Source organism: Pan troglodytes, chromosome 11 (assembly GCF_028858775.2).
Source record: "Pan troglodytes isolate AG18354 chromosome 11, NHGRI_mPanTro3-v2.0_pri, whole genome shotgun sequence".
Lineage (NCBI taxonomy): Eukaryota > Metazoa > Chordata > Mammalia > Primates > Hominidae > Pan > Pan troglodytes.
Window position 1 is genome coordinate 44,829,243 of NC_072409.2, and position 27,483 is coordinate 44,856,725.

The 27,483-nt window shown below is 53.6% G+C and overlaps 1 protein-coding gene across 6 annotated transcripts in view; it reads right to left on the reverse strand.

Annotated features, from left to right (window-relative positions):
- PHF2 (PHD finger protein 2) overlaps nt 1–26,263 on the reverse strand; it is a 103,963-nt gene extending 77,700 nt beyond the window's left edge. For 3 of the 6 annotated variants that reach the window (XR_010148636.1, XM_063787663.1, XM_063787662.1), the window contains exon 1: nt 25,975–26,140. Coding sequence is in view for 5 of the 6 variants with exons in the window: in XM_063787663.1 (XP_063643733.1) it covers nt 25,975–26,072 (98 nt within the window). In the remaining variant the exon portion in view is untranslated. Of the gene's footprint in view, nt 1–25,974 lie in introns of all 6 variants that reach the window. The other 3 variants (XM_016961190.4, XM_024345761.3, XM_024345762.3) reach the window with 3 other exon arrangements.
- Nucleotides 26,264–27,483: the final 1,220 nt, after the last annotated feature.

Consider the following 27,483-nt stretch of genomic DNA (forward strand, 5'->3'; position numbering starts at 1 on the left):
CTCAACGAACAATTTACATACTTTTGTTCGATAGTTCCACCACCTTCAGAGAACTCGTGAACTGGAAGAGAGATCTGAAGAAACAACCCAGGCTGGGACACAGAGAAGCAGGTAGAGGATGAGAAAGCCCAGTTAGGAGCCACTGGGATGGAAGAAGAAGGACAGGTGAAAAAGAGCTCCAGAGAGGAGGACAGATGGCCGTGTGATGGTGTGGAATTGACAGAAGGCTGGCCACCCCCACCCCACCCTACCACCCCCGCACTCCCATCCTTGGGCGTGAGATCCCCATGAGAAAACCTGCACACTCACAGGGCTCCCTTCCATTTCCACAAGCCACAAGCCTCCTCCCATTGCTTGTCACCCTCATCAGGGACCCTGGCTGCTCTGCCCGTGGAGCTCCAGGAAATTAATGAGCCACTGATTCCTCCAGGGACAGGGGTGCCTAAACACAGCCCTCAGCACCAGCAAGCAATCCACGAGATTCATAGGGGCTCTGCACACACCTTCCCAAGACCTTGCTGAGGCCCTCCCTGCACACTGAGCCATCCCCTGGTCTTCCCTGGGACCACGGAGACACCCTCGCAGCAGTGGGTCAGCCTGGGGGTGCCAACCATCCTGCCAACCACACAGAGCCCTCCCAAAATGCCAATCTAAAACGTTTGCTTAAGTCCACCACTGGCTAATTCCTCCTCTTTTATTTATCAAATAAAGACACTGAAGGGAAAAAAAGACTAGGCCCTCTTAGGTGTGTTTTCCACCTGCCACAGCCTATTTGCAAACTTAGCACTACTGTAGTGTCTGACATTCCTTCCCTCTCAAGTCCGAACCAACCTTAACTATTTTATAAAGTTATGCTACTTACAATGTCCCTTTCTGACACAGTTGCTACTGGGGGCCCTCAAGAGGCTCCCACCGTGGGCTGGAGTCCCTGGCTGTATATGTGCAGACAGCCAAACCTGGGTGGGCCCCGGCCAATCTGCACGGTTTCAGTAGATGGGAATGCAAAGCTCTGTACACTCTTGAACACAAATAGCAGGGGAAGTAAGGATACTATGCCTTTTTTTCTCCTAGGGGATGTAAGTACTCACGGGACAAAGTCATTTGTGCTAATTAATAAAAACTACAGAAGGAAACCCTTACACCACCATAGCACAACGGAAGGCTATTCAGTTATTGCAAGAGAATTCTATCATTCTCTGAAGTCACTCTTAACATTTATAAATCCAGAAATACAAACTTAAAGTTAATTGTTCCTTGAATGTGGTGGACAAGCACCTGCAATAGGAGGCTCAGATCATCTATGGCAACCCCACACTGAACACACCAGATCCGGTCCAGTCCGGAAGCTAAGCAGGATCAGGCCTGGTTAGACTTTGAATGAGAGGCTGGCCTCCCCATAGCGCAGCAGAGCAGCAGTCCCCTTCAGGGCAGGGTCTGGGTGTGGCTGCTTGGGCCGAGCTCCCCTCCCCCAGTGCCAGCTGCTTCCTGCCACAGCATGGAGCTTGTGTTACCATTTACCCAGCCCTACCACATGCCAGGGCCACCATCCCACAACCTGCAAGATGGCTGTGTCATCTGCATTTTACAGGTGAGCAGGAAGAGGCTGAGAGAGGTGAAGAGCTCACTCTGGTCACACCTGAGGTGGCTGAGCAGATCTGAATTGCAAAGCTGTCCCAAGCTACAAGAGCTTGCAAAGCTGTCCCACACTGCAATACCGTCCCATGTTGGGCCTTTCCCCCTCAAAGCAGTGTGGCTAAGGTAATGTGGGTCCCCACAGATAAGGACAGGCATCGGACTGGGAGATCACAAAGACGCAGCTCTGGACACTGAGTGCCCTGCCCTCCAAGAGCTGCCTCTTCCCCTTGGAAGAAATGTGAGGTGCCTAACACTTAGGACCAGGGCCTCCAGCAGACTGTCAGGGTGACACACACACACACAGACACACATCCACACACACCCCCATGCACCACACCACATACCACACACACATGCACATATGCTACAGACACACACTACACAAACTGCACACACCACACACATTCACACACATTACACACATACCACACACATACTACACACATACAGACCACACAGACACAAACATCATACACATGCCACACACCACCCACAAGCACAGCAGGGACCTCCTCTCACCTGGCCACGCAGGCTGCATGGAGCTGGGGGCCAGGGGAATCCCCGGGTTTGTTCCTGGGCAGCATGAGGGCCGTGGATGTCCTATCTTTCTTGGCCTCAACGTCTTCATTGATAAAGACAAAGGGCTGGTCTCCACCTGGGTGGCCAGACTCAGCAAACAAAACCACAGGACACCCAGTCAGACGAGTTTCAGATCAATGGAACTGGGAGCGCGGCTGGGCATCATGTATACACCTGGCCCCACCGGCGCCTCTAAATCCCTTTCGTGCTCTGAATCCCCCTTGCAGCAAGCAGCTCACATGTGAAATGAGGCGCTGGACCACATCAGCCCTCATGGTGGCATGTTATGGTTTAGTGAAGTCCAGGAAAGGTGAAACTCACAGGTAACCACCGAATATCTTGGCTGAGAGGCCAGTCCCCCATGAGCTGCTTCACCGGCATTTGTTCCTGGTTTTGAAACACTGGAATTCAGGCAGTGAGTGTGGCATGCTCTTTGGCTTGTTTTCTAAAATCACTGTTTCCAACCTCCACGCACTCCATCTCCTCGCACCACCTCTGCCACTGTCATTTGGAATTTGTCAGGAACCCCCTGCCTGGATCCCAATGGGGTCCCACTTCTTGGGCTTGCTGGAGCAACAGGAGCTGGCCTGTGGTAATTGAGAGGGGAGAGCAGCCCACAACGTGGTGGCAGGGCAACCTCCCAGTGGGCACAGCCACTATCCAGCCAGGCCAGTGCCACCTAATCCCTGCCTATCATTGCTCCTTGAAGATGAAGACGATGACGGTAAAAACAAACACAGCAGCAGCCCGAGGTCCAGCAGGCCTTCCTCGGAACCCACCCTGGAGAGCCCCTGCAGGTGCATGCAATAGGCCACCTGGTATTTCCCCATCTCCCTGCAGAGGGTCCCTGGGATACCATGAAAGCCACACCCATGGAGATGGACACGGGGCTAGCTCGCTGAGACCTGTGTTGGACACAAGAAACAGGCTGCTGAGCAACAGTGCAATAAATGACATCATGTCTGAGAGGCACGCACAGTACAAAACAATGCTGCTTCCAAGGGCGCACATGGACATACCAGCCACGTCAAAAGGTGGGGCTCAGTGGGAAGCCCATAACGGTGTGGAGGCCAACAGGAAGGGAGGGGCTTACAGGATGTGGTGATGGGCTTCTTAGGGAAATGCATTCCTGTATGAGCTGGAGGTGATTAAAATGAAAATTTTAAAGAAACAAGGGCCTCCATGTGAGCCCTGCCCTGCCTGCCTTGTGTCAGCAGCCTGGGATGCAGACTGAGGAAAAATGGTCAAAGTACGGCCTCATCCCAGCCCCAGGCCCCGTGGATGCCCCTCCTCAGTGGGGCCTGCCAGGGTGAACCCCCGCCCTGATACTCACGAACAACCTCTTGGGAGGGTGGGGGGCTGACAGAATGCCTGCACCATGCCTGCTATTAGCAGGTGATGGGACAAGGGTGGCTCAGAGGCCAGGACTATCATGGACACAACCCACTTCTGACGGGGGTTGGCAGCTTTGTTTTCTCAAAACTGCCACTTATGGAAGGGTACATCCAGCCCCCCGGGGCCCCGTGGACTGACGGCCCAACAAACACCCAATGTCCCTCTGGACTGCCATCCTCTGGTAGGATGGGAGCCAAGGTCCTGATGATGAGCGCAGTGGCAGGGTTCCCGCAGCACGGCCCTCTTCACTGGCTGGGAGTGAATCGTGATTAAATGCTAAGTCTGATGCTCACTTGTCAAAATAACCCGTCCACAGTGTGCTGCATGCCTGGCGTGAGTTGGGCTTTTCCTGTCTCCCCTTAGAGGCATCTGGACTTCTCAAGCCCCATCCCTGGGGTGTCACCAGGCAGATGGCAGGCCTCCCCCCAAGGGGCCTGAGGAGCTGCAGGGGCAGGCCTGCCAGCCTCCACCCCAGCTGGGGACCATTCAGCCAGAACAAAACGCACTCGGCCGGCCCATAAAGCCCACTGATGGCCAGCTGAGCTGGCAGAGGTGCCCCCAATGTGCCATGTTGACCTGAGGACCCCTGCCCATCAGAGTGACCCCAGAGTGCCCAGAGGAGTAGAGGTGTCAGGCCAAGATGCTCTCCTGGGGAGGAGGAGGGATTTGGAAATTAAAGGAAGATCTGAGAGGAAGAGGGGAGAGTTCTTTAAAAATCCCCCAATCTTGGCTATAAGATACTTCCCAACACTGTTCTCAAAAGGGAGGCTGGAAGAACCCACAAATGTAAGGGGCACATGAAAAGGTGCTCAGCAGCAAGGTGACTGCAGTGCCACATAGGCCTAAGGGTAGGTTCCAGCCTCATGGGGATGAGCCTCCCTCACCTCAGGACTACACCAGGCTCCTCCCTGGCAGTAAAACACTCAACCACACCTGTCCTGAAACTCAAGCCGAGCAGCCAAGCCATAGCCATGCTGTGGACCAATGTCCCACTGCCTGCCCCCAATGCCACTCCCAACCCCGCTTCCTGCCCCACAGCCTGCCTGATTCCAGGGCCCTACACTCTCAACCAGGTCAGCCCACCATGCTCTCCTTTCCTGACAGAGAGCAGGTGGGAGGCTACCTGCACAGTCTCCCTCCAAGCCCAGTGGCCCAAGGGTCTGCATGGTCTCTGCAGCTCAGCCTCCCACTTCTCAGAGCTAAAGGGTGTGGAGTCCCAGAAGCAAAGAGAAGCTAAGACCAAAGACCCTGAATGCCTGACCCTCCTGCAGCCTAGCCAGATTCCATGGCCAGGCACTCTTTTTAAGATTTTTTAAAACTTGGCAGAGGCGCGATGGCTCACACCTGTAATCCCAGCACTTTGGGAGGCTGAGGCAGGCGGACCATGAGGTCAAGAGATCGAGACCATCCTGGCTAACACGGTGAAACCCCGTCTCTACTAAAAATATAAAAATTAGCTGGGTGTGGTGGCGGGCACCTGTAGTCCCAGCTACTCGGGAGGCTGAGGCTGGAGAATGGCACGAACTGGGGAGGCAGAGCTGGCAGTGAGCTGAGATCGCGCCACTGCACTCCGGCACGGGAGACAGCGAGACTCTGTCTCAAAAAAAAAAAAAAAAATTAGCTGGGCGTGGTGGCGCGTGCCTGCAGTCCCAGCTACTCAGGAGACTGAGGCAGGAGAATCGCTTGAACCCAGGAGACAGAGGTTGCAGTGAGCCAAGATTGCACCATTGCACTCCAGCCCGGGCAACAGAGCAAGACTGTCTCAAAACAAAAAACAGAAAACAAAAAAAAAAAACGGCAGAAACACTGAGGCATGAAGGTGCAATTTGCCTGACTCTGCCCAGAGACACATGCTCAGCTGCATGCATCAACACCTTCCTGGGAAGCAAGCTCCCTAGGCACACAGGAGGCCAGTGATGATGAAGCCCTCCAGCACCACACAGCCTCTCTTCCTGCTACAAAAAGGAGTAGCACTCGAGCCCTGCCCCTCCCGACTCCCAGTCCTCTGAAGGTTCTGGGTGCTGGCTCTCCCACTAGGATAAACCTGGCCCACCAAGAAGCGCACCATATTCAAGAAGGGCAGGTTTTTAGGGCTGAGACACCACAGTACACACCAGCTGGCCAGTGCGCACGCATTTCTTCATTCATTCAAGCACTCCTTCATTCCTTCAAGCATCCATGGAGCCTTGATCCCTGGTGCTGAATTTGGGCTAAATGAAAAATGCAGAGGCCCCAATGAAGCTTCAGTCAGTTCCACTCCTCCAGCTGCCATCCAGGTGATATGCAGCTTGCCCTCCACTGGTGGGCACAGGGGGTCCCAACAGAAACAGGGAAACCTCCTCCTAACTCACAGCTGTGCAGAGTATCATACTGGACTGAGGTCAGCTTCCCAGGACAGCCCCCACTCCATGCGGCCTGCCTCATATGCCCCTAGACCCAGCACACAGGAGAGGAGGAGCCAGCTTAACCAGAGAGGCCAAGAGCAGTGGAGCCGGGAGGGCAGTTCGCCCATGAGGACAGACCGTGGGTAAGCCACCAACTGGGAAATGCCCCATCCTGCTGGTGGCCACAGACGTAAGAATTCAAAGACTAGTTATCAAACCTGAAAGAGTACAGTATCACCAGTGCCTGTGAGACAGAAGTAAAACTAACATTAACACAACCCTTATAAATTTGCCCGCTCAGGGATTATAGAGAAAATGGATTAACATCAGGATGTTGACTTTTTGTTTCATGAAATCCACCTCAGGAAATCCAGGTCTAGCATCCTCAGGGAAGTTCCATCAAGAGGAAGGCATCTCTGGTTACGCACATATTTACCTGCAAACCAGCTATGTATACACACATATGCCCAGTGGGCGCATGCACAGCCGCACTCATCCTTGTTCACAGAAGATGCGAATCTCGATCTGTGTATAAAGTGTGTCTGCACATGCAGAGAGGAGCCATGCACAACGCTCAGACATATGTGCAGGCATTCCAGACACAGCTTTGGGCCAATGAGTGGTCACACAATGAAGACAACTAGGAAATATCTTCTGTGACTCCAAATCCTAAATTTCTTCAGGTTTACATTATATTTTCAGAAATTCCTTACCGTCATTCCTAAAGTAGATTCAACTGAAAGCGGCTCCTCATATTGTAGCATCAGGCTTCCCTACTCTCTACCTCCAGGTGAAGAGTATCTGTAAGTATCTGAGCATCCACAGATAATCACACAGCATCCCTAAGTATCTAAGTACATGTAAGTAATCATTTAGTGTCTATAATTACCCAAGTATCTGTTAGTAATAATTTGGCATCAGTAGGTACCCAAGTATGTGTAAGTAATTATTTAGTATCTATAAATACCTGAATAGTTATGACTAATCATTTCTCATCTGTATTTGGGTACCTGCAAGTAATCATTTAGCATCTGTAAGTACCCCTTTATAGATAAGCACCCAAATGCCTGTTAGTAATTATTTAGCATTTATAAGTACCCAAGTATCTGTAAGTATTCCTTTAGTATTTGTAAGTACCTGAGTACCTGCTGGTGATTGTTTGGCATCTGTAAGTGCCTAAGTAACTATAAGTATTCCTTTAAAGCCTGTGCAGGAAGAATCTCCATTCTTCAAATGAAGATACATAATTCCTTCAGAATGATATTAGGCTGGTGCAAAAGTAATTGCCATTAAAACCAATAGCAAAAACCACAATTACTTTTGTACCAACCTAATAACATCTTCAGACTGGAACTTAGGCTGGTCTGTGTCCTCAGCCTGTGTGGACTAAGGCTGGTGTCCACTGGGCTCTCCTCAGCGGTCCTACCTTCTGTCAAACCCCCATGTACCTTGCAATCCACATGTTTTAGGCACAAGGTCCCAATGTGCTCTCCCACTGATGCTGTCACTGGGAGCAGTGACTGGGAGCTTAGCTGCCAATCAGCAGGAGGGCAGTGCCAGAGGAAGCTCAGTTCACACAGCCTGTGGGGTCCTCTGCAGGTGTCCACAAGCTGGGATCCCCACTTGCAGTAGACACTTGGGGTGAGGAAGTACACCCAATGACAGCTGTGACATGCCCTGCTGCTCTGGGAAGTGGTGGCTGCTCCTGGTGCCATGGGAGGCCCATCCCTGACCCAAGAGTCAGGAACCTATCAGCCTGAAGAGGCTGGGAACAGGAGCTGCCCCGACCTGGAATGTTCCCAAAGCAGGGGAGGGGCTGACTGGGCGGGGCCCTTTTCAACTGAAAACTCTTACCTGCAGGCTCAAGGTCAATGGCCTGTCCACCCACAGGGGCCCTCGGGTAGCTCTGGCCAACACAGGCAGATAGGCTGCAGACCAAGCTAATGTGCATTGTGCATTAATGGAGGGGGGGGGTCACATGAGAAGAGGGGGTGTGCTGGAAGGGCAGATATCTCCGGAAGGGTGAGGTGTCCTCACCCACCACAGCTCCTTCAGGGAGGCCTGGGGCCAATTGCTGTGCAGCAGAGAGAGCTACCCAAGCCCCAGTGTCTATAAAACCCACAGTCCATAAAATCCGTAAAACAGGAGGCCAGGCAATATGACCTCTAAACCCTGATGGTCTTACTCCCTTGCTTACTTTATATCTGATTATAAAAGTATTACCCTCTTGGAAAACAAATTGGAATGTATAGAAAAGTACAAAAGTGGTAGGAAAAACGTAATCTTAACCTTTAACATGTTGGCGTATTCCCTCCTAGACCGTCTTCCATTTTAATTGGTTGACACCAGCCATCACATTATGTGTGTAGTGTTTCATTTAATATCATCATAAAGATATCCCCATAGCATTAAAGCCTTGCTGTAAACATCACTGTTGACAACTGCATAATTTCCGATTTACGTGAGGACATTGTCATTTGCCTAGTCATCCCAACTTCATCATTCAACAGTGTAGAATTCTTGATAAATTAAATAAATATCTAAAATATTCATTCTTTATATACTTTTAAATTTGTTACGGTGGATTTTTAACAGATATTACAGATAAAGGGCATGGTCTCTTTAAAAAATCCAAAGCAGGTTTTGGAGCATACTCCAGTGGTTTCTAAGGAAACCAATTGTATGCAGATGTAGAGCAAATATCTCCTTTGGGAGTTCTGGGAATTACAGCCTTCAATCTGGATAAAAGCCTCAGAGACACAAGACAAATTTGACCAGAGAGCAAATGTAGTCCGAGGTCATATTAACAGAAATAGGAACTCTAGACTAAGGGAGGTGAGGGTCCTGTCCTCAGCCCCCACCATACCCTGGAGGGTAATTAATGACCTGGCAGGTGCCTTGGGTCCAGGGGGTGCAGCCCTCAGGGGTCAGCTTTGGAATAGAAAATGGAAATAAAGGCGGCTCTCCCAACAACTCCAGGGAAGGGGGTGCTGCCATGTCCCATCCTGCTGGAACAGTTTAGCATCTGTTCTTAGTCCTTTTTTTTTTCTTTTTTCCTTTTTTTTTTTTGGCATAAAGGACAAGAAAAGCAAAGATTAGGATGTGGAAACCTGGATGGGCAAAAGCAGCTTGAGGCCCTCCCTCCAAGGACCTCTGGATGTGCCCTGCCCTAGACTTCTTGAGGGTACAGCTGCAGGGCCTGGGGCCTGGATTAGGACAGAGCTGTGGTCCTCCAGTTGGAGAGGGAGTCTGGGGCTATGAGGCTGGGATGGTACCAGCTAGGGCCTCTCTAGCAATACTTCTAACAACAGCCAGGTGGACTGTGAGCCAAGGTGCAAGGCCACGTGCTGGTGCTTGGCCCCCTCTGTCTGCAGCTCCTGAGCCACTCAGAACATCAGTGTTCACATCTATAAAACGGGGACACAACCTGGCTCACCGGATGAACTGCAGGTGGCAGACATCAGCTCAGATACCCCAGTTACACCTCAGGTCACTGGCACCAAGAGAAGAAAGGACAGACAACAGCACGCTTTGGCTCGGGAAAGAGCCTCTGAACACTGAGCGACAGAGACTCACCAAGCAACCACAAGCATTAAGTCTTGTCCCTAAGCTCCACCCAGCAGGCGGGATATTCCAGGAACTGCCATGAAACACTCTCTTACCAAGCAATTGGTAAAACTTACAGGTTGCCAAGTGTTGCTAGGGGAACTTCACCAAGAACCTATGGCTTAAATCACTAGGCAAAGGATGCAGATAATTTTAAACAGGTCAGTGATGGGGGCAATGCTGCTGCTCTCCCCAAATGAGAAAAGAATGGGCCCGCCCTGAGTGTTGTGTCTGCCTGGGATCACCCCGCTGCTCCCACAGTGGGGACCAGCAGCCCCTGCAGAGGTAACTATCTTCCCAGGGATCCCCCAGGAGTTTGAGAAAAAGACCCTGAGATCCCAGCAGGCCAGGAACAGAAGTGTGGCCCCAGTGAAAAAGGGCTCCTGGGAGGTGCACACTGAGAGCCCCTGGCCCTGCCACCCATTACAAGGTGGCAGGACTGGGGACCTCCAAGAATGGGGACCAAGGTGTCCCTGGTTAAGGCAGAATTACAATGACCCCTGGGTAAAGAGTGAAATGCACAAACACCAGAGCAGGCAGGAAGCAGAGTGGGCGCTGAGCAGCTGGGGAAGGAGCTGGCTCTCCCAGCAATGCCCTCGGGCAGGTATGTATTCACAGCCCAGAGCCTCAAGGCCTCTGCAGGTAAGCAGCCAGACTAGGAGCAGGCCACACAGCTAGGTCCCTGAACAATGGCCAAGCATCTGGGGGTGAGGTCCCTGTGGGGCACTGGGCTCTTGACGGATGCTCTCTCGGGCTTCTTCCTCTGACTCCCTTGCTAGGGAAGCTGTGACGTAGATTATCACTCATCAAGGCCAGAGGCAGAGGGGATCCCTGCACTCAGACATGTAGGCCAGGACACCCCACCCACACGGACCCTGCCCAGGGTCTGGGGTCTTCCTAGGATCGAAGCTGAATTCTGTTACAGTGATTTCATTCAGAGAAAAAAATTCAGTGTAAGGGAAAGAATAGGTCAAGGGAGGAAGCAGGGACTCTGGTCCCCACCCTGCCCCTAACTCACTGTGCAGCTTCAGTTTCCCACTTGTGAAAAGAGAGGCTTGCTCCCTGAGACGCCCCCAGTCCACATGTCCTACTCACATGGTGTGCAGAGGCAGGTGCCCGTGCAGCAAGGCCACGGTACAGCCTGCTCCTGAACAGGTGCCTAGCCCAATCCCAAACTGTTCTACTAGACTTGGCTTTTAACAGAGACGAGTTCAGAAGACTAATTTCATTACGTCTTCCTTTCCAAAGAGTAGTTTAAAATCTAATAAAATAATACACATTTGGCATCTAGAAGAAACTATGATCAGGAAAAAGCATCTGTGGCCATAAATGGTTATCACAGACACGGTCAGGGCCAGACAAATGTCGGTGGGGAGAGGGGTGCTGGGACCCTGAGTCCCAGCAGACTGTGAGTGAGCATGGGTCACAGGAGGCACGGCTGCTGGCCCCCATGACAGGGCCTCACCCACCACATGTCTGCTGAGTGATGTTGGATCCCTCGGAGGGTCACAGCAGTCTGCCACCTAACCAGGCCAAGTATGGCCCCGGAGCTGTTGGGATGTCCACACTCAAGTTGGGGAGCCACCCAGAGGTGTGTGAAGGCATCTGGGGAGAAGCAGCCCCTCAAAGGAACACAAATCATAAAGGGATATTCAAATCTCAGCAGTGCTGCTCAGGTGTGCCAGGGCCATAGGACAAAGGGGAGTCAGAAAACACCACCGCAACCAGAGGGGCTGAGGAGACGTGAGGACCAGCCCATGGCCTCCGGGGTGGTCCCTTCAGGGGAAGGATGCTGCAGGGAGGACTGTGGCCCCAACAAGCCTGCAGCCTCCTTGGTGGGAATGGACACTGGCTCCTGCCACGGAGATGTAAGATGTGCACATTCAGGAACACTGGCCGGGGTATGTGGAGATGCTTGGTACCATGTTTACAACTTTTCTGTAAATCTAAAACAATTCTAAAATTAAAAGTTTATGGGGAAAATAAAGCAAATGAGGCTTGGCCTCACAACAAGAGTCAAACAAAGAGGGGTATTTAGGAAACAGATGAGCTTTCCACCTCTGTGGACTGAGCATCCAGGAAGCACCTGCCCTGGAGTTCTGTGGGGCTCCACCAGCTCTGGGGCAGGAGTGGGAGAGAGTGGAAGGGCCTGCTCCCAGCCTATCAAAGTGGGGTGCCCTTCTCATATCTGACTTCTCAGGGAAAACCTGCTTTTCTATCTTCATTAGAAAGTACCAGGGCTACTGACACAACTCTACAACTCTAGGGAGGAAAGGATTTAAAAGTGAGTGAACTCAATAATTAGATAACTGCACATTAAACCATAGTGAGGTATTCTTTTTCACCTTTCTGGTTGAATTGACAAAGATCAAAGGCTCAGAAAATGTGTTGCCCAGTGTGTAGAGAAATCAGTACAACCAATCTGACGATTTTAAAATCCGAAATGCTATATCCTTCAGCCCAGCAACTTTACTTATTTGAATATATCCAGCAGATACACATGCATACATGCACAAAAACATAAAGACCAGGATAGCCAGGGAGCAACACCGCAGTGGCCTCGGATGAGAAATGAGCTACATGCCAACCAGGGGAAGCAGAAGTGCAGGAGGAGCATGTTTGCTGGAGCCCCAGCAGTCGAGAGTGAGGACCCAGGGTCACTGCAGAATCACATTCACAGCGCGCTGCTGTTTGTGTGGAGAGAGGGAAAGGGGGTGGCTGTGGAAACATGAGACATCACTGGAGCTGGGAGTCTGCTCCAGAGAGAAGAACGGGGAGACAGGGGAGAGGCATGCATTCCACTGCATTTCTTTCGAATTCTCACTCTTTTTAAAATTTTTCTTACCATGTGCTAATGTTCTGTTTGCAAAATAAATTCAACCAAACAATTTCAAATGAATAAATGTAGCTGATGCCTTATCAAAATAAATAAATATAAGAAAAGACAGGTGGGTCACTGAGTTTAATTTCCAAGTGATAAAGACACAATACATTCAACAGGTTAGTCATTTCTTGCCCTCAACTGGGTATAACTGTGTCCCCAGGAGACAGTTGGCAATTTCTGGAGACACTCTGGCTTGTCAAATGTGGGCGTGGGGCAAGCGGCAAGGTGCTCCTGGCACCTGCTGGGTGGAGACCAGGACTCAACATCTACAGCGCACAGAAAGCCCCTACACAAAGAATTCTCTAGCCCAGACGTCAGCCGTGCAGAGGCTGAGAAATCCCGCCCACCACACACACAGTTTCCCTACACAGTGTCTGCTGTGGGGCCAGTTTCAATTATTAGAAAGGTTTCCCTCAAACTGAACCCAAATCTGCCTGCTTATAAAGCTTCCTGCTCCAAACTTTCAGTGAGCACTTGGTTCCTTCCCAGGACTGTTATTGGGACAGCTGCTTTGTAGAAGGAACTAGAGAAAGAGACATATCAGGACATGACTAAGCCTCAGAATCCCTGGACCTTGAGGGTCCCGGGAAAGCGGCTTCACCTTCCTGCTGCCTCCAAGGTCCCTCTCTTCTTCACTTGATGGAGTAAAGGATGGCCCTTCAAGTGGCCAGAGGGACTTCCCTAAACATAAATACCATCAGGTCACTCCTGGCATTGCCTTCAGGGCCACGAACAGAGACTTCATAGGGTGTTTTTTGTTTGTTTGTTTGTTTTTGAGACAGAGTCTCACTCTGTTGCCCAGGTTGGAGTGCAGTGGCGCAGTTCCGGCTCACTGCAACTTCTGCCTTCCAGGTTCAAGTGATTCTCCTGCCTCAGCCTCCCGAGAAGCTAGGATTACAGGCACCCACCACCACGCTCAGCTAATTTTTTGTATGTTTAGTACAGACAGGGTTTCACCAGGTTGGCTAGGCTGGTCTCGAACTCCTGACCTTGTGATCCGCCTGCCTCAGCCTCCCAAAGTGCTGGGATTACAGGTGTGAGCCACCGTGCCCAGCCCATAAAGTGTTTTTCTGGGGGGCAGGGAGTGCATGGCAGGGGAGTGGGGAGGGCAGCTTCAGTAAGGCTGGGCTCATCCTCTGAGTCCCACAGACTCGCGCCTCTCAGGTACAGGCTCCCTCCAGGTCTATGCCCTCTGACCTCCAAAGAGAGTTATTCTCATTGCTGGCTTAACTTTAAGAAGGGCTGTGTCTGGCCTGAGGAATCATTTCCCACAGCCCCCAGGCTAGAACGGACCTCTCACCCTAGCTGACTCCAGAGCTCACCTGGAGCTGCTCCCCTCTATCCCGCAGTCCCATGGTCCCCAACACAATGCCACCAGGCACAAAGACAGAACCATCTTTATCCAGATGTACACCTGCGACAGGAAAGTGACCTGCCTGCCTAGGGCCACACAGTGCAGGACACAGGCCCTGCCCCCAGAGCATCTGGTCAAGCACTGAGATAAACAGGTCTGCAGAGCTGTGGTTCTGCCCCCAGCTGCTGCTCAGAGACAGGGAGAGATGTGCAGTGGCCGCCCAGACCCACAGACACACGACAGTCCAGGCACCCAGCCCACTGTCATGGGGGCCTCCAGGGAGGTGACCCTGTGCTGCTTCTTTACCTGCCCACCCCGCCACACAGCCACCTCCTTCACCAGGATCCAAGTCACATGCCTTCACAGTGAGCAGGTGGCACAGACGGCCAATGGCAGGGCCAAGGGCTACCCAGCAGACAGTGGGCCCATGCTGCTGGAGAACGGACGGTCAGTGAGGCCAATGGGCAGCTCCAGGGACAGTTGGGCACTAGGTGGACCAGAGGGCTGGCTACACAGACACAGGCTGGGATCATGAGAGTCACATAACAACACTGTCCCATGAGAACCTCCAGACCAAATAGCAGCTAGTGCTTCCACCCTCCAACTGGCACTGGGGGAGCTCGGGCAGAAGCAGTGCCTGGCAGGCAGGGTGGTAGGGTTAGACACCCTCCGGTCCAGCCCTCCCACCCCTCAGAGCTCCTCCATCCCTCACCTGGGGCTCCTCCATCATCTCTCACCCAGGACTCCTCCATCATCCCTCACCCGGGGCTCCTCCATCATCCCTCACCTGGGGCTCCTCCATCCACTATCTGGGACCCCTCCATCATCCCTCACCCGGGGCTTCTCCATCCACCATCTGGGACTCCTCCATCATCCCTCACCTGGGGCTCCTCCATCATCCCTCACCCGGAGCTCCTCCATCATCCCTCACCCGGGGCTCCTCCATCCACCATCTGGGACTCCCCCATCATCCCTCACCCGGGGCTCCTCCGTCATCCCTCACCCGGGGCTCCTCCATCATCCCTCACCCGGGGCTCCTCCATCATCCCTCACCCGGGGCTCCTCCATCCACCATCTGGGACTCCTCCATCATCCCTCACCCGGGGCTCCTCCATCATCCCTCACCCGGGGCTCCCCCATCATCCCTCACCCGGGGCTCCCCCATCATCCCTCACCCGGGGCTCCTCCATCATCCCTCACCCGGGGCTCCTCCATCATCCCTCACCCGGGGCTCCTCCATCCCTCACCCGGGGCTCCTCCATCCCTCACCCGGGGCTCCTCCGTCATCCCTCACCCGGGGCTCCTCCGTCATCCCTCACCTGGGGCTCCTCCGTCATCCCTCACCCGAGGCTCCTCCATCCCTCACCCGGGGCTCCTCCGTCATCCCTCACCCGGGGCTCCTCCGTCGTCCCTTACCGGGGCTCCTCCGTCATCCCTCACCTGGGACTCCTCCATCGTCCCTCACCTGGGGCTCCTCCATCCCTCACCCAGGGCTCCTCCATCCCTCATCCAGGGCTCCTCCGTCATCCCTCTCCTGGGATTTCTCCATCCCTCACCTGGGGCTCCTCCATCCCTCACCTGAGGCTCCTCCGTCCCTCACCCAGGGCTCTTCCATCATCCCTCACCCAGGGCTCTTCCATCATCCCTCAACCAGGGCTCCTCCGTCATCCCTCAACCAGGGCTCCTCCGTCATCCCTCACCCAGGGCTCCTCCGTCATCCCTCACCCAGGGCTCTTCCATCATCCCTCACCCAGGGCTCCTCTGTCATCCCTCACCCGGGGCTCCTCTGTCCCTCACCCGAGGCTCCTCCATCCCTCACCCAGGGCTCTGCCAGCCCCTAACTAGTCTCTGGCCTCTCTCCATCTTGCCCTATACTCCATGCCTCCCACAGAACTCTGAAAGAACTTCATAGACTGCAAACTAAAGAATGTTGTGCCTTGTCCTCATCTTCCTGCACTGGGGCCAAAATGTAACTCCCACCCATGGCCAACAGGCCAAGGTGCCTCCCTAACCATATCTCCCCTCATTCGGGGGGCCAGCCACATGCTGCCCCTCACCCCACACAGTGCAGTCTGTTGTCACCCCAATCTGCTCTGGCACAGACTCGCAGGCGGCTGGTGATGAGGGCCATGCCACCCCAACCCTGTCCCCCAGCACTAGCTTCAGGGGCCGTGCAGTCTTCCTCACTGCTGCCCATGCCTAGAACAGAGCCTGGTCTCCCCTGGTGTTCAGGAAACGTCACCAGCTAGATGGATAGACTGAGGGACGTGCTCGCTCATGAGCAAGGAACCAAGCCCAGTCGTGGCAAACCTCTTGACTCCTAGTACAGCTCATGCTGGATTCCCAGGCCCTTTTGAGACTCAGGATTCCTCATGTGTGACATGCAGAGCTGCCAAGCACAGCCAGGAGTGGCACAAAAACCTCACAGACTGTTCCCATCCGGCCTGTACGTTGGCTGGCATGGGAGGAGTGGGTGCTGCTGGCCGGCTGCTGGCCCTCCCCCAGCTGGCTTCTCCTGAGTAGCCCCTCCATCCAAAGCCCACCAGGGAGCTGCTGCAAGGAACAGGGTGGCATCCAGAAGTGCCCAGTGCTGGGTGCAAACAGTGGAGAAAACCTCTCCCTGCCTGGCTGCTTCTGCACACCTCTGCTATGTGCTGCTGGGCAGTGGTCGCCACAGTGCCTCCCACTTCCAAGGAGAGATTCCACAAGCACCAAGGGCAACTAATCTTCATGTTTGGCTGACTCCAGCCAAGGAAGGTTTAGTGAGACTCCCCACTGCTTCCCACTTGAGCCTGTGTGTGCTGCTTCATGCGGGGCCATGGGGTCCCTCTCCCCGGGTTCAGTGAGCCCTCCCAAAGCCCCACTTCACCCCTTCTCCAGGCAATGTGCAGAAGACTAGCTAAGGCTGCAGTTTCTATACTGTTCCAGGATACCAAGTGTCTCAGGACTCCAGGCCTCAGTCTCTCCTTCAGGGAAATGGGCCTGAACCCCTAAATCAGTCTGCACCATTGCTCCAGCAAAAGCAGGTCAGCCCAGACCTGCTGGTGAGGTGGAACCTGGCAGGGAAGGGCCTTAAGCTCCACTTGACGCTGCCTTCCCACCAGGCCCCATGTTCTTGGTTAGTGCTTCCCAACTACTCTTTCCAATGGCCCAAGCTTTCCCGGAGATTCATACACAGAATACGCCTTGATGGGGTTTTATAAGGGGAAGGGTAAAATAAGGGACAAAATCACAAAGCTACAATAAGATCTTAGTGATCTGGAATTGTGGGGTGAAGGTGCTGGGGTCAGGGTTCAATGCCTGAGTCTGGCAGCCCCAGGGGTGGGTGTATCAGTCCCCAGGTCAGATCCTGGTCCCAGAGCACTCTCCAAGGCCAATCAGATCCTCATGTTTGTCCAATACTATGGCCTTGCGCCCTACCCATGGCATGTCAGGAACAAGAATGAACAAGGGCTTTACACATGCTCTCCACCTAAGCAGAACCATCCACTTAATGCATGGAGATCAATGAGGCCACGTGCTGCCCACACAGAGCGGCTGGCACTGCTCCATAACTGTGCTTGCTGTCCCTACTCTAGGAATCCAGAACCCTGGCCTTGCTCCACAAAAGGATCCTCAGCAGTGAAGCATGTAGCCAAAAAGATAGCCCCTGGGGAGGATGGCGGTCAGGGAAAGGAGATGGAGACCCACACAAGAGGACCCCATACACAATATGAGAGAAGTCTTACACATGTATGGAAAACGCCTAGTTCGACATCTGATGCAAAAATACTTATGGTTAAAAAAGAAGACAGCAACCCTCCTTCGCAAGCATGCAGGCATGCACTGGGCACACAGCAGCACATGCATGAACACAGAGAGCATGCCAGGGGTGGGCAGCACCCTGCACATGTACAGTTCTGTAAATTCAGTCACCACACATTAAAAGGTGATTACAAAAAAAGATAAAAGTGCCATCAATGAACAATCTGAAAAAGAAGTTAAGAAAATAATACCACTTACCATAGCGTCCAAAAGAATAAAACATCTAGGAATAAATGTAACTGAGTCGGTGAAAGACTTGTAAACCAACAACTATAAAACACTGCTGAAAGAAACTAAAGAAGACACAAATAAGTGAAAAGGTATCCCACGTTCATGGATCAAAAGACTTAATACTATTAAGATGACAAAGCAATCTACAGGCTGAACACAATCCCTATCAAAATTCCAAGAGCGGTTTTTTTGCAGAAATGGAAAAGCCAATCCTCAAATTCATATGGAATGCAAGGAGCCCAAAATAGCCAAAACAACAGTGAAAAAGAATATAAAATCAGAGGACTCATACTTTCTGCTTTCAAAACTTACTACAACTTTGCAGTAATCAAAGCAGTGTGGTACTGGCATAAGGAGACATATATAGACCAATGGAATAGAACTGAGAGTCCAGAAATAAACCCCTGTGTATACGGTCAAAAGATTTTTGGCCAGGGTGCCAAGATCATTCAACCGAGAAAGAATAGTCATCAACAAATGATGCTGAGACAACTGGATATCCAGCTTCAAAAGAATAAAGCTGGACTCCTACCTTCCATCATTACAAAAATAAACAGAAGATGGATCAAAAACCTAAGATAAGAGCTAAAACTATAAAACTCTTAAAGGAAATCGCAGAAGTAAACCTGTAATTATAATCTTGGATTGTACAGGCAATGAAATCTTAGAAATGGCACGAAAAGCACAAGCAACAAAACAAAAAAGAGATAAACCAGACTTTATTAAAGTTAAAAACTTTTGTGCATCAGTAGTCATTATCAAGAAAGTGAAATGACAACCCACAAAATGGAAAAATGTATTTGCAACTCATGTATCTGATAAGGATACAGCACTTAGGCTGGGCGCAGTAGCTCATGCCTGTAATCCCAGCACTTTGGGAGGCCAAGGCAGGCAGATCACCTGAGGTCGAGAGTTCAAGACCAGCCTGACCAACATGGAGAAACTCCATCTCTACTAAAAATGCAAAATTAGCCAGGCGTGGTGATGCATGCCTGTAATCCCAGTTACTCAGGAGGCTGAGACAGGAGAATCACTTGAACCGGGGAGGCAGAGGTTGCGGTGAGCTGAGATCACGCCATTGTACTGCAGCCTGGGCAACAAGGGCAAAACTCCGTCTCAAAAAAAAAAAAAAAGAAAAAAGAAAAAAAAGGATACAGTATCTAGACTATATAAAGAACTCTTACACTCCAGCAATAAAACGACAAGCAATCCAATGTAAAAGTGGGCAAAGGCCTTGAGTAGACATTTGTCCAAAGAAGATATACCAATGGCCAACAAGCATGTGAAGGCTGTTCAACATCATTGGTCAGTAGAGAAATGCTAGCCAAAAACATAAGGAAATCCCACTTTATACCCACTAGAATGGCTTTAATTTAAAAAAAAAATTAGGAAAACAAGTGTTGGTGAGGATGTGTGGAGAAATTGGAACGTTGCTGAGGAGAATTTAAAATAATGCAGCCCCTGTGGAAAACAGTTTGCCAGTTACTCAAAAAGTTAAACATAGAGTTACCATATGATCTGGCAATTCCATTCCCAAGTATATATCCAAAATAACTGAAAACAGGTGTTCAAACAAATATTTATACACAAATGTTTATAGCAGCACCATATACAACAGCCATAGGTGGAAAGAACCCAGATGCCCATACACTGATGAATGGATAAACTGTGGTCTATCCACACAATGAAATATTATTCAGCCATAAAAATCAATGAAACACAGACACATGATACAATGTGGATGAACCTCAAAAATATTGTGCTAAGTGAAAGAAGTCAGACACAAAAAGTTACATATTGTATGATTCTATTCATATGAAATAGTAAATATCCAGAATAGACACACCTATAGAGACAGAAAGCAGACTGCTAGTTGTCAGGGGCTAGTGGGAGGAAGAAAGGGCAGTGACTACTTATTGGATACCGGGTTTACTTTAGGAGTGAGGAAGATGTTTGGGAACTAGATAAAGGTGGTGGTTGCTAAACACTATGAAGACACTAAATGCCACTCAACTTCACACTTTCAAATGGTTAATTTTATATGAATTTCACCTCAATTTTTAAAAAAGGTAAAAGGCTCGTTTCCCCATGTGCACATTTCTAGCTAAATATTTTCAATAAAAGCAAACATTCTGGCAATTAAGATGAGGCTCACACCAAATTGCTTCCTTCAAGACACGCCTCCTTCGGAAAGCTTTGATAGACAGGGACAGATACCACAAAGATTTTTCAGTTCCTATGCTTTGAGATCCAAACCACTGGCTAGAATTCTAAATATGTTCATATGTTCTTCTGTGAGTGACCCAGCACTATGGTGGCGGGGGGGTCCAGGAGAAAAGTAAACAGGTCCTGTACCCTAAAGCATAGAAGCCAAGTCCCATTCTGGACCTCACAGCTAGGGCCACCTACCTGCCACAGAGCCAAAAAGCTGAGAATCAAGGTTGGCAGAAGTTAGGGGACAGAGAAGGAGAGATGCAGAGAGGGAGGCACTACAGCGAGAGACCCTGAGAGACACTGGGCATATTCAGACCCAGGAGGGAGCTGCTGCAGTCAGCTGCTTGGACAGGGAAGCACCTCCCATCCCCTAGCTCAGTATGTGGCCTTCCTCTGTGACTACATTTCCGTCCGTGTTACACTGCTGAAACCATGGACACGAGCAGTTATCAGCCCCGGTATTTGCTCAGGCCCTTGAGCCAGAATAACCTAAGCCAGGTGCCACCTCCTCACCTGCACCCTCTGGGAGGTGAGTGTGTCCACCTGCTGCAGCTCAGAGTGCACCTGATGAAGCCAGAGACCTGTGTGTGACAGAGGCTCTGGCTGCTTCTGTGTCCATGCTGGGAATGAAGGTGACAGGGTGACCCACACTATCTGCCCCTCGCAGTCAACGTGGGAACCAAACATGATGAATGAAAAACCCCTATGGCATTAAACCCCGACTGAATGTTAGCTTCCGCAGCACAATCAGGCCCATCTGTTATTTAAAAAAACCAAGAGATGGACTTTGTTTTACCCACACCCTGAATTTCAAAAGTGAGATTCTCCCAGAGAACTGTGTCATGGAACACTATTTTCTGGCCCACACTTGCTCCCACCAGAAAAACTCACTCTTTTAGAAGGACCTGGCACATGTCGAGGCACTACAGGGACAGCCATAAAAGAGGATGCCTGGGGGTGGCAGCGTCCACCCAAATCTCTGCCCAGATTTTAGGGTATCTGTGGCCACACTGCACCCAAGCAGCCCCAAACAAACGTGGGCTGCAGTCCAGAAGTTCAGATCAAGCACACTTCCAGTCAAATATTAAGTATATTCAATAATAGCAAACATTCTGACAATTAAGATGAAGCTCCTTGCTTCCTTCAAGACACACCTCCTTTGGAAAGCATCGACAGAGAGGGATGTCTACTTTACCCTCTAGAAGCTGGCCTGACATTCTTCCCACCTCCTCCAGAACTCTCAAAACTCACACAGGGGGAGAATTCCTTGTTTTAAAATAATTTATTCCTAAACACATCACAACAACATCTCCATGAGGAGAGCCCCTTCCCCCAGTACTCCCCGGCATTTGAGGTTCTAGGATTTAACTGTCAGTTCTGATCACCCAGATTTGACCCACGGCAGGACCTCCTTCCCTCTCGCACACACACTCCACTGGCCAACAACAGAGCTGGCCTGCAGGGCGAGGCCACAGCCCCGCGTGGTGTTCCCAGGTAGCCCCTGAACATGGCTCTGCCTCAAGAAGCTTAAGACTGGGTGGGCACAATGAGAGCCCAGAAAGGCCAACTCCGTCCCTAGGGAGATGGACACAGAGACAGGGCCCTGAGGAGGAGGGCAGGCTGAGCCCAGACAGACAGACGGACACGGAGGAATTGGAGGGAGCCATGCCAGGCAAGTCTTGTCCACTCTACCTTCTGAGCACTTCCAGAATGTGACCCTTCTACCGACCCCAGTCCTCACTCCCCACCCCCTGGGTACACATGCAGGGTGACAGTCACCTCCTCACTGGCTCCCTGCCCCTAACCTTCTCCCAACCTCTCCCCACAGCAACATGCAACACGGGGGACAGTCAAAACCTCAGTCCACTCCCGCCCCTCCTCTGCTGAGACACTCCCCCTCCAGGGTGGCTGCCACCAATCTGAGAAGCTGCCTGGCTAACCCCTGGGCCCTCACAGCCAGCTCTGAACTCCGTACAGAATACAAGCCCAACAAATATTTACTGAGGTACGAATGAAATGTCTGTCACTTAAGTGACCTGAACAGCTTTCAATTTCTTTCAAGTCAGTTTTACTGATTACACCTCCAAAAACCCTTCCAGTCCAATAGAACAAGCAGCTGAAAGAGGGCCAGAAAGCTACAGGTTAAGGATGTTTAAAACTTTAACAGAAGCATTCCTGCTTCCCAGAGATTTAAATTATTCAAAGTAAGTTGGTGACAAAGTGAGATGCCAGCTCACTTTGCAGGCAGGGGTGGAGGGCATGGGGCCTGGTCTCCATCCTCCAGTTGGAAGGCACAGGCACAAGGGAACACAGTGTACGGCCCAAGTGGCTTTATGTAAGAGTGGGATCCCTAAGAGGAGAGGACAGGTCCTCCTCAGTGCCGGTGCAGAGCCACACATCCCCACCAAATGAGGCAGACAAGACACCTCCGAAGGCAACCGGCCTCCAGCGGCCTCCTGCCAGGTCCTGCCACAAAAATCCATCCCTCCCAGGTCAAAGCCCACATTCTGGGACAGCACTCCAGTCGGTGCCGTGAAGAAGGGCTGGGCTGACGAGGATCCCCACCCCAGGAGTGATGAGCCACGGTCAAGATGCGGCCGGAGGAGGAATCTTGGGAGAACTTGGTGAAGGGACAGCTCAAGTATGGCACACACATCCCAAGGACAGAGGGGGGCTTAAAAGGAGGGCCTGTTTCCCCGACCTCTGCTCCACACTTCCCTCCAGTGAATGCAGGATGCACGACCCCAAGGATAGAACACAACGATTCTCCCTCCCCATGGCGAACATTCTCCCCAACCCAGGCCAGCGGGGCAGCCCCACCCACCAGGGCAAGAACACTGGGAGGGATGCTCAGAGTCCCTGAGTAGGGAAACACCCTAGAAGCAAGTTCTGGCCCCAAATGGCCAAAGCTCTATCCCAAACAAGTTCTCGGCTGCCGCCAAAGCTGCCAAGAGCAAAGACGCAGCCACCGCGAGTGTAGCTGATGACTTAGAGACCCTCTCTCCAATTCTCCCCAAAACGGGGCTGGCTGGAGGAATGTGATGTGGCCACAGGTGGGACAGACAGGCGTTTTACTCTAACAGTTGTGTGTTTATTTTTATAGTTACTGTGTATGGTAAGTTACAGTAATGTTCTATTTCAGGGAATGATACGAAGTTTCCTTTTAAAAGCAATATTTTCGAGAGTAAGGAGACATGAGGATTAAATGCAAGGTGGGATCCGAGAACAGAAAAACGACATTAAGTGGGGAACACTGGTTAAATACATTTGAATAAAGCCTGTAGTTTAGTCAGCAGCCCGGCACCAGCATTAACTCCTTCATTCTGGTACTGGTCCCATGGCTGGGTAAGATGTTCACTGCAGGGAAAGGGAGAGAAGGATACAGGGAAACTGTACCATTTTTGGAACTCTTTTGTAAGTCTAAAGTCCCCTCAAAATAAAAAGTTTAAAAGTATTCAAACTTTTAAAAAGAGAGTTGAAATGTTAAATAGGAAGTAAATCACAGTACAGGCGGTACGAAGATCAGGAAAGAACCACCGAGGCCATACGAGACTATCTGGAGGTCGAGAAACCCCGGGGTCTGGTCACACACATTCATTTTACTGATGAGAAAAGAAAAGTGATGCTGAGAGACCAAAGGATTTGCCCAGGGCTGTGAGAGCTGTACCAACCCCACCAACCCCTGACGCCTGTCCTCCCCATCACACACCTGCCCAGAACCATTGGGGAGCAGGCACACCCAGAGGCTTTCTCCCCGTAGGGTTCACTTTGGCAGATGACCCTTGGTTAGATGCAGGAGAAAATGACTTTCATGGCCGAGGGAAAGCACAGCTCCTTTCAGACCCCACGGCCACCCCAAATAGGTGAGAATAAATCTGTGCTGATCAACTGCCTGTACTGGATTCAATCAGAGACCTCAAATAAGAAAAAAAGGAGCTAGAGCCTCCCCAGACATCCCCCTTTTGGGGATTTTTTGCATGGGCCAATACAGCAAATGACACCAACCAGCTCTCAGGCCAGCTCTCAGCCCCTGTCGCCTGCCTGCCCCTCATTCCTGGAGTTTTTCCCTTGGCCTCGAAGTCTAGTTCAGAACTAGCCTTCCCTTCCCAGAGGGTCCCCTAAGCAGCGAGACAAAGGTCTTCTCGCGTTCTCTCACTCTCCCTACTCTGGGCCCCGAGTGTGGGCAGCAGCCAGGAGCTGACACAGGTGCCCAGAAGGTTCTGTAGCGGAGTGACTGTGCTCGCCAGGTCAGGGCTCCGGTGGAGATGGGGGAGAAGGCAGAGGCCCCACCACTTTCAGGGCTTTTCAGGGCCAGCTGCTCAGCATCCCTGGACATGAGGAGCCTTAGAGGCTCTCACTCACTTTGGCCCGGCCATGAACTTCTCAATGGCTGCCAGTTGAGGGTGTGCATGTCAGCCCTGTTCTGGGCAGAGCCCGGTGTTCACACTCAGTCTCCCTTGCTCTAAGAGGCTTCCACAGCCCTGGGCATACCCAGGAAGGCAGCCCAGATTTCCGTGGGCATCCCCACCCCACAGAGTCCCAGGCCCTTCTAACAGCAGGGAGGTAGGACTCAGGACTGGGGCTGACAGACATAGCAGGCCCTGTCACATCCCAGCCACCCAGGTCCCCACATGTAAACTGGCAGGACTGGACTCGGGGCCACAGCCCACTCTTAAGCGCCACTGACCAGTCTTGAAGACCCAGGCTTAGAACCTGCAGGAGGATCTCCTCTCTGGAAGGAGAATCCCGGACCACCCACCACCACACACCCCTCTCTTTTCCCCGGCTGCTTGCTGCCGGTGGTTTGGGACTGGAGCCCCAGAGGGCATACAGCCCTGGCCAGCCCCGGGTCCAAACACATCCCACAGGCAAAGTCAGATGCAAGAGAACCTGTTGGAGCAGTTTGGGCAACACTATCACCTCCTCTTCCTCCTCCTCCATTTACTTCTTGGTGGGAAGGGACCTGCCCTAGGCATGGGGCCAGGTCATGGCCATCGGCAAGGGCCAAGAGGGCGGGGGTTTTCAGTGTCTCCAAGCGTTACCTCCTTCCCCCCTCCCCATCTTCCTTAGGGAGCATAAAATCATGTCAAAACCGGCGTTCCTGCCGGGAACGGAGAGGAGAGAAACGGGGAAAGCTGAAGGCCAGGGAGGAGGTGGCAAAGCCACAACAAACCCCCCTTACCCAACTCACAGACACTATTCTGTCACTGCACTCCTGCCTGCGGACCTTCAGGCCTGCCGGGTCTAGTTGCTCCGCGGGGGTCCGGGAGGGGTCCTGCCCTCGGGGACAAGGTCCGAGGGAGCTCGCCGGCCACGGCGGAGGGTGGGCGCGCCGGCTGCCACCTCGCCGGAGCCCCCACGGTCTCCCCAGCCCTGCCGGAGTCGGAGCCCGCCACTCGCACCTCTCCCGGGACCCGCGCCGGGCTGCGCGCCCGCTTCTCCCGGCCCGGCCAGCCCCGAGCCCGCCCGGGGAAAGTTCCTGCAACTTCGCAGGGGGGAGGCGGCGGGGGCTCCGGGCCTCGGCCTCCCTCCGGATGCCCGGCCTCTGCGGCCGCCGCGACCCAGCTGACAGGCGGCCCGGCCCGGGCCTGGAGCCCCAACTTCCCCGCGCCCCGAGCCCCGAGCCCACCTCCCGGCCCGCGGGCCTCGCTTTGTGCGCGGCGGCCAGGGGCGCCCAGCGCGGGCCCCGGGCTTGGCGCCCCCGCCCTGGGCACAAAAGGGCGCGCGGCCCGGCACGGCCCAGCCCCGACCCGGGCGCCCGGAATGCGGCGGCGGCGGCGGCCCGTCCCCGAGCCGGGCCTGCGGGCGCGCAGCCGGGGGCGCGGGGCTCGGTCGGGCAAGGTGGCCGGGCCGGGCCGGGCCGAGCCGAGCAGCCGCCGCGCGCTCACCTGCCGTGGAACCAGTCCTTGCAGGCGTCGCACTCGATCATGAAGCGGGTAACGTCGTAGGGGAGCCGGCAGACGCAGTACACGGGCACCGTCGCCATGTTGCCGCGCCGCGCCGCCGCTCGGCCCCGCCGCTGCGCTGCCCGGGTCGGTCCGGGCCGGGCCGGGGGCCGGGCCGCGCGGGGGCGGCGGGGGCGGCGGGGCGCAGGCGGCGCCGCGGCCGGGAGGGGACGGGGACGGGGGCGCACGACAGCCCCCCGCGCGCGCTCCCGGCCAGGCGCGTCCACACAATGCCGGGCGCGCTGGCTGGAGGGGCCGCGCCGGGAGCCGCCCGCCGGCCCGCGGGGCTCAGGGCGCTAGTGTGCGCGGGGGACGGGCCGCGCGCGGGACACAAAAGGGAATGGACGCGCGGGGGCGGCGGGCGGGGAGCCGCGGCCCCACCGAAGGGACCCCCGGCCGCCGAGCGGCCTCTACGTCAGCGCCCCGGGTGGCGCCGCCTCCGCCCGCCGGCCTGGGCCGCCGCTCCCGCCGCCGGGAAGGCGGGCTGGGGAACCCTGCGGGGGAGAAGGTGGGTTGGGGGACCCTGCCGGGGAAGAAGACGGCCGGGGGGGACCCTGCCGGGAGAGAAGGCGGGTGGGGGGATCTCGAAGGTGGAAGATAGGCCGAGAAGGGCCCCCAAGGCTGAAGGTAGACCCAGGGGTCCGCGGGCGCGAAGGTGAGCTGGGGGAGCCTTGAGACTGAAAGTGGGGTGGCACCCCGGGGAGAAGGTGGGCGGGGCCCCGGGGATAAGATGAGCTGGGGGAACCCGGGCAAGGCAGAAGGAGAGACGCGGGGTGCGGGAGTGGAGCCCGCAGGAGAGCCTTCCTAGTCTAGAAGGCCGACAAGCAAATACTTGGCCCTAACTTTCTTCTGACCCCCACCACGGTGGGGGTGTTCCTCCTCCTCGGCCGCGCTGCCTCCCTCCGTTCCCCACTGAGTTTCTGGTTGGGACACCACTTCCCCTTTCCCCTCATTCTCGGCTGGGGACTGCCGCCTCCCTCGCAGGATCCCGCGGACTTCCCTGATGCTCAGCCCCAGAGGAAGGGGACAGAAGCCCGGGCCGGGAGTGCGCTGGCACGGGCTGGTCAGCTCTGTCAAGAGAGAGCTCCCTGGCATTTGAGCCCCCCAGGCCCGTGACCTAAGGGGCCGGGCTGATCAGCTCTGTCAAGAGAGAGCTCCCTGGCATTTGAGCCCCCCAGGCCCGTGACCTAAGGGGCGAGGAGTATGGGAACCCTGGCCCCCGTGTCCAGGGAACTGAGCCCCCACGGTGGGGAGGAGAAGCGGAGGTGCGCTCTGAGGGGTCACTTGCACGCGTTCTAGAGGAGGACTTCCCTGCCCCGCCAGCGCTGCATCCTTGGGGCATCCGCGCTGGGCAGGGGCCACATCCCTGCCCGCCCTTCCTCCCTCACCCTCTTTCTCTCCCCATCCTCCCTCAGCAAAATCCGCATCGTGCTGGGAAATGCGGGCCACCCC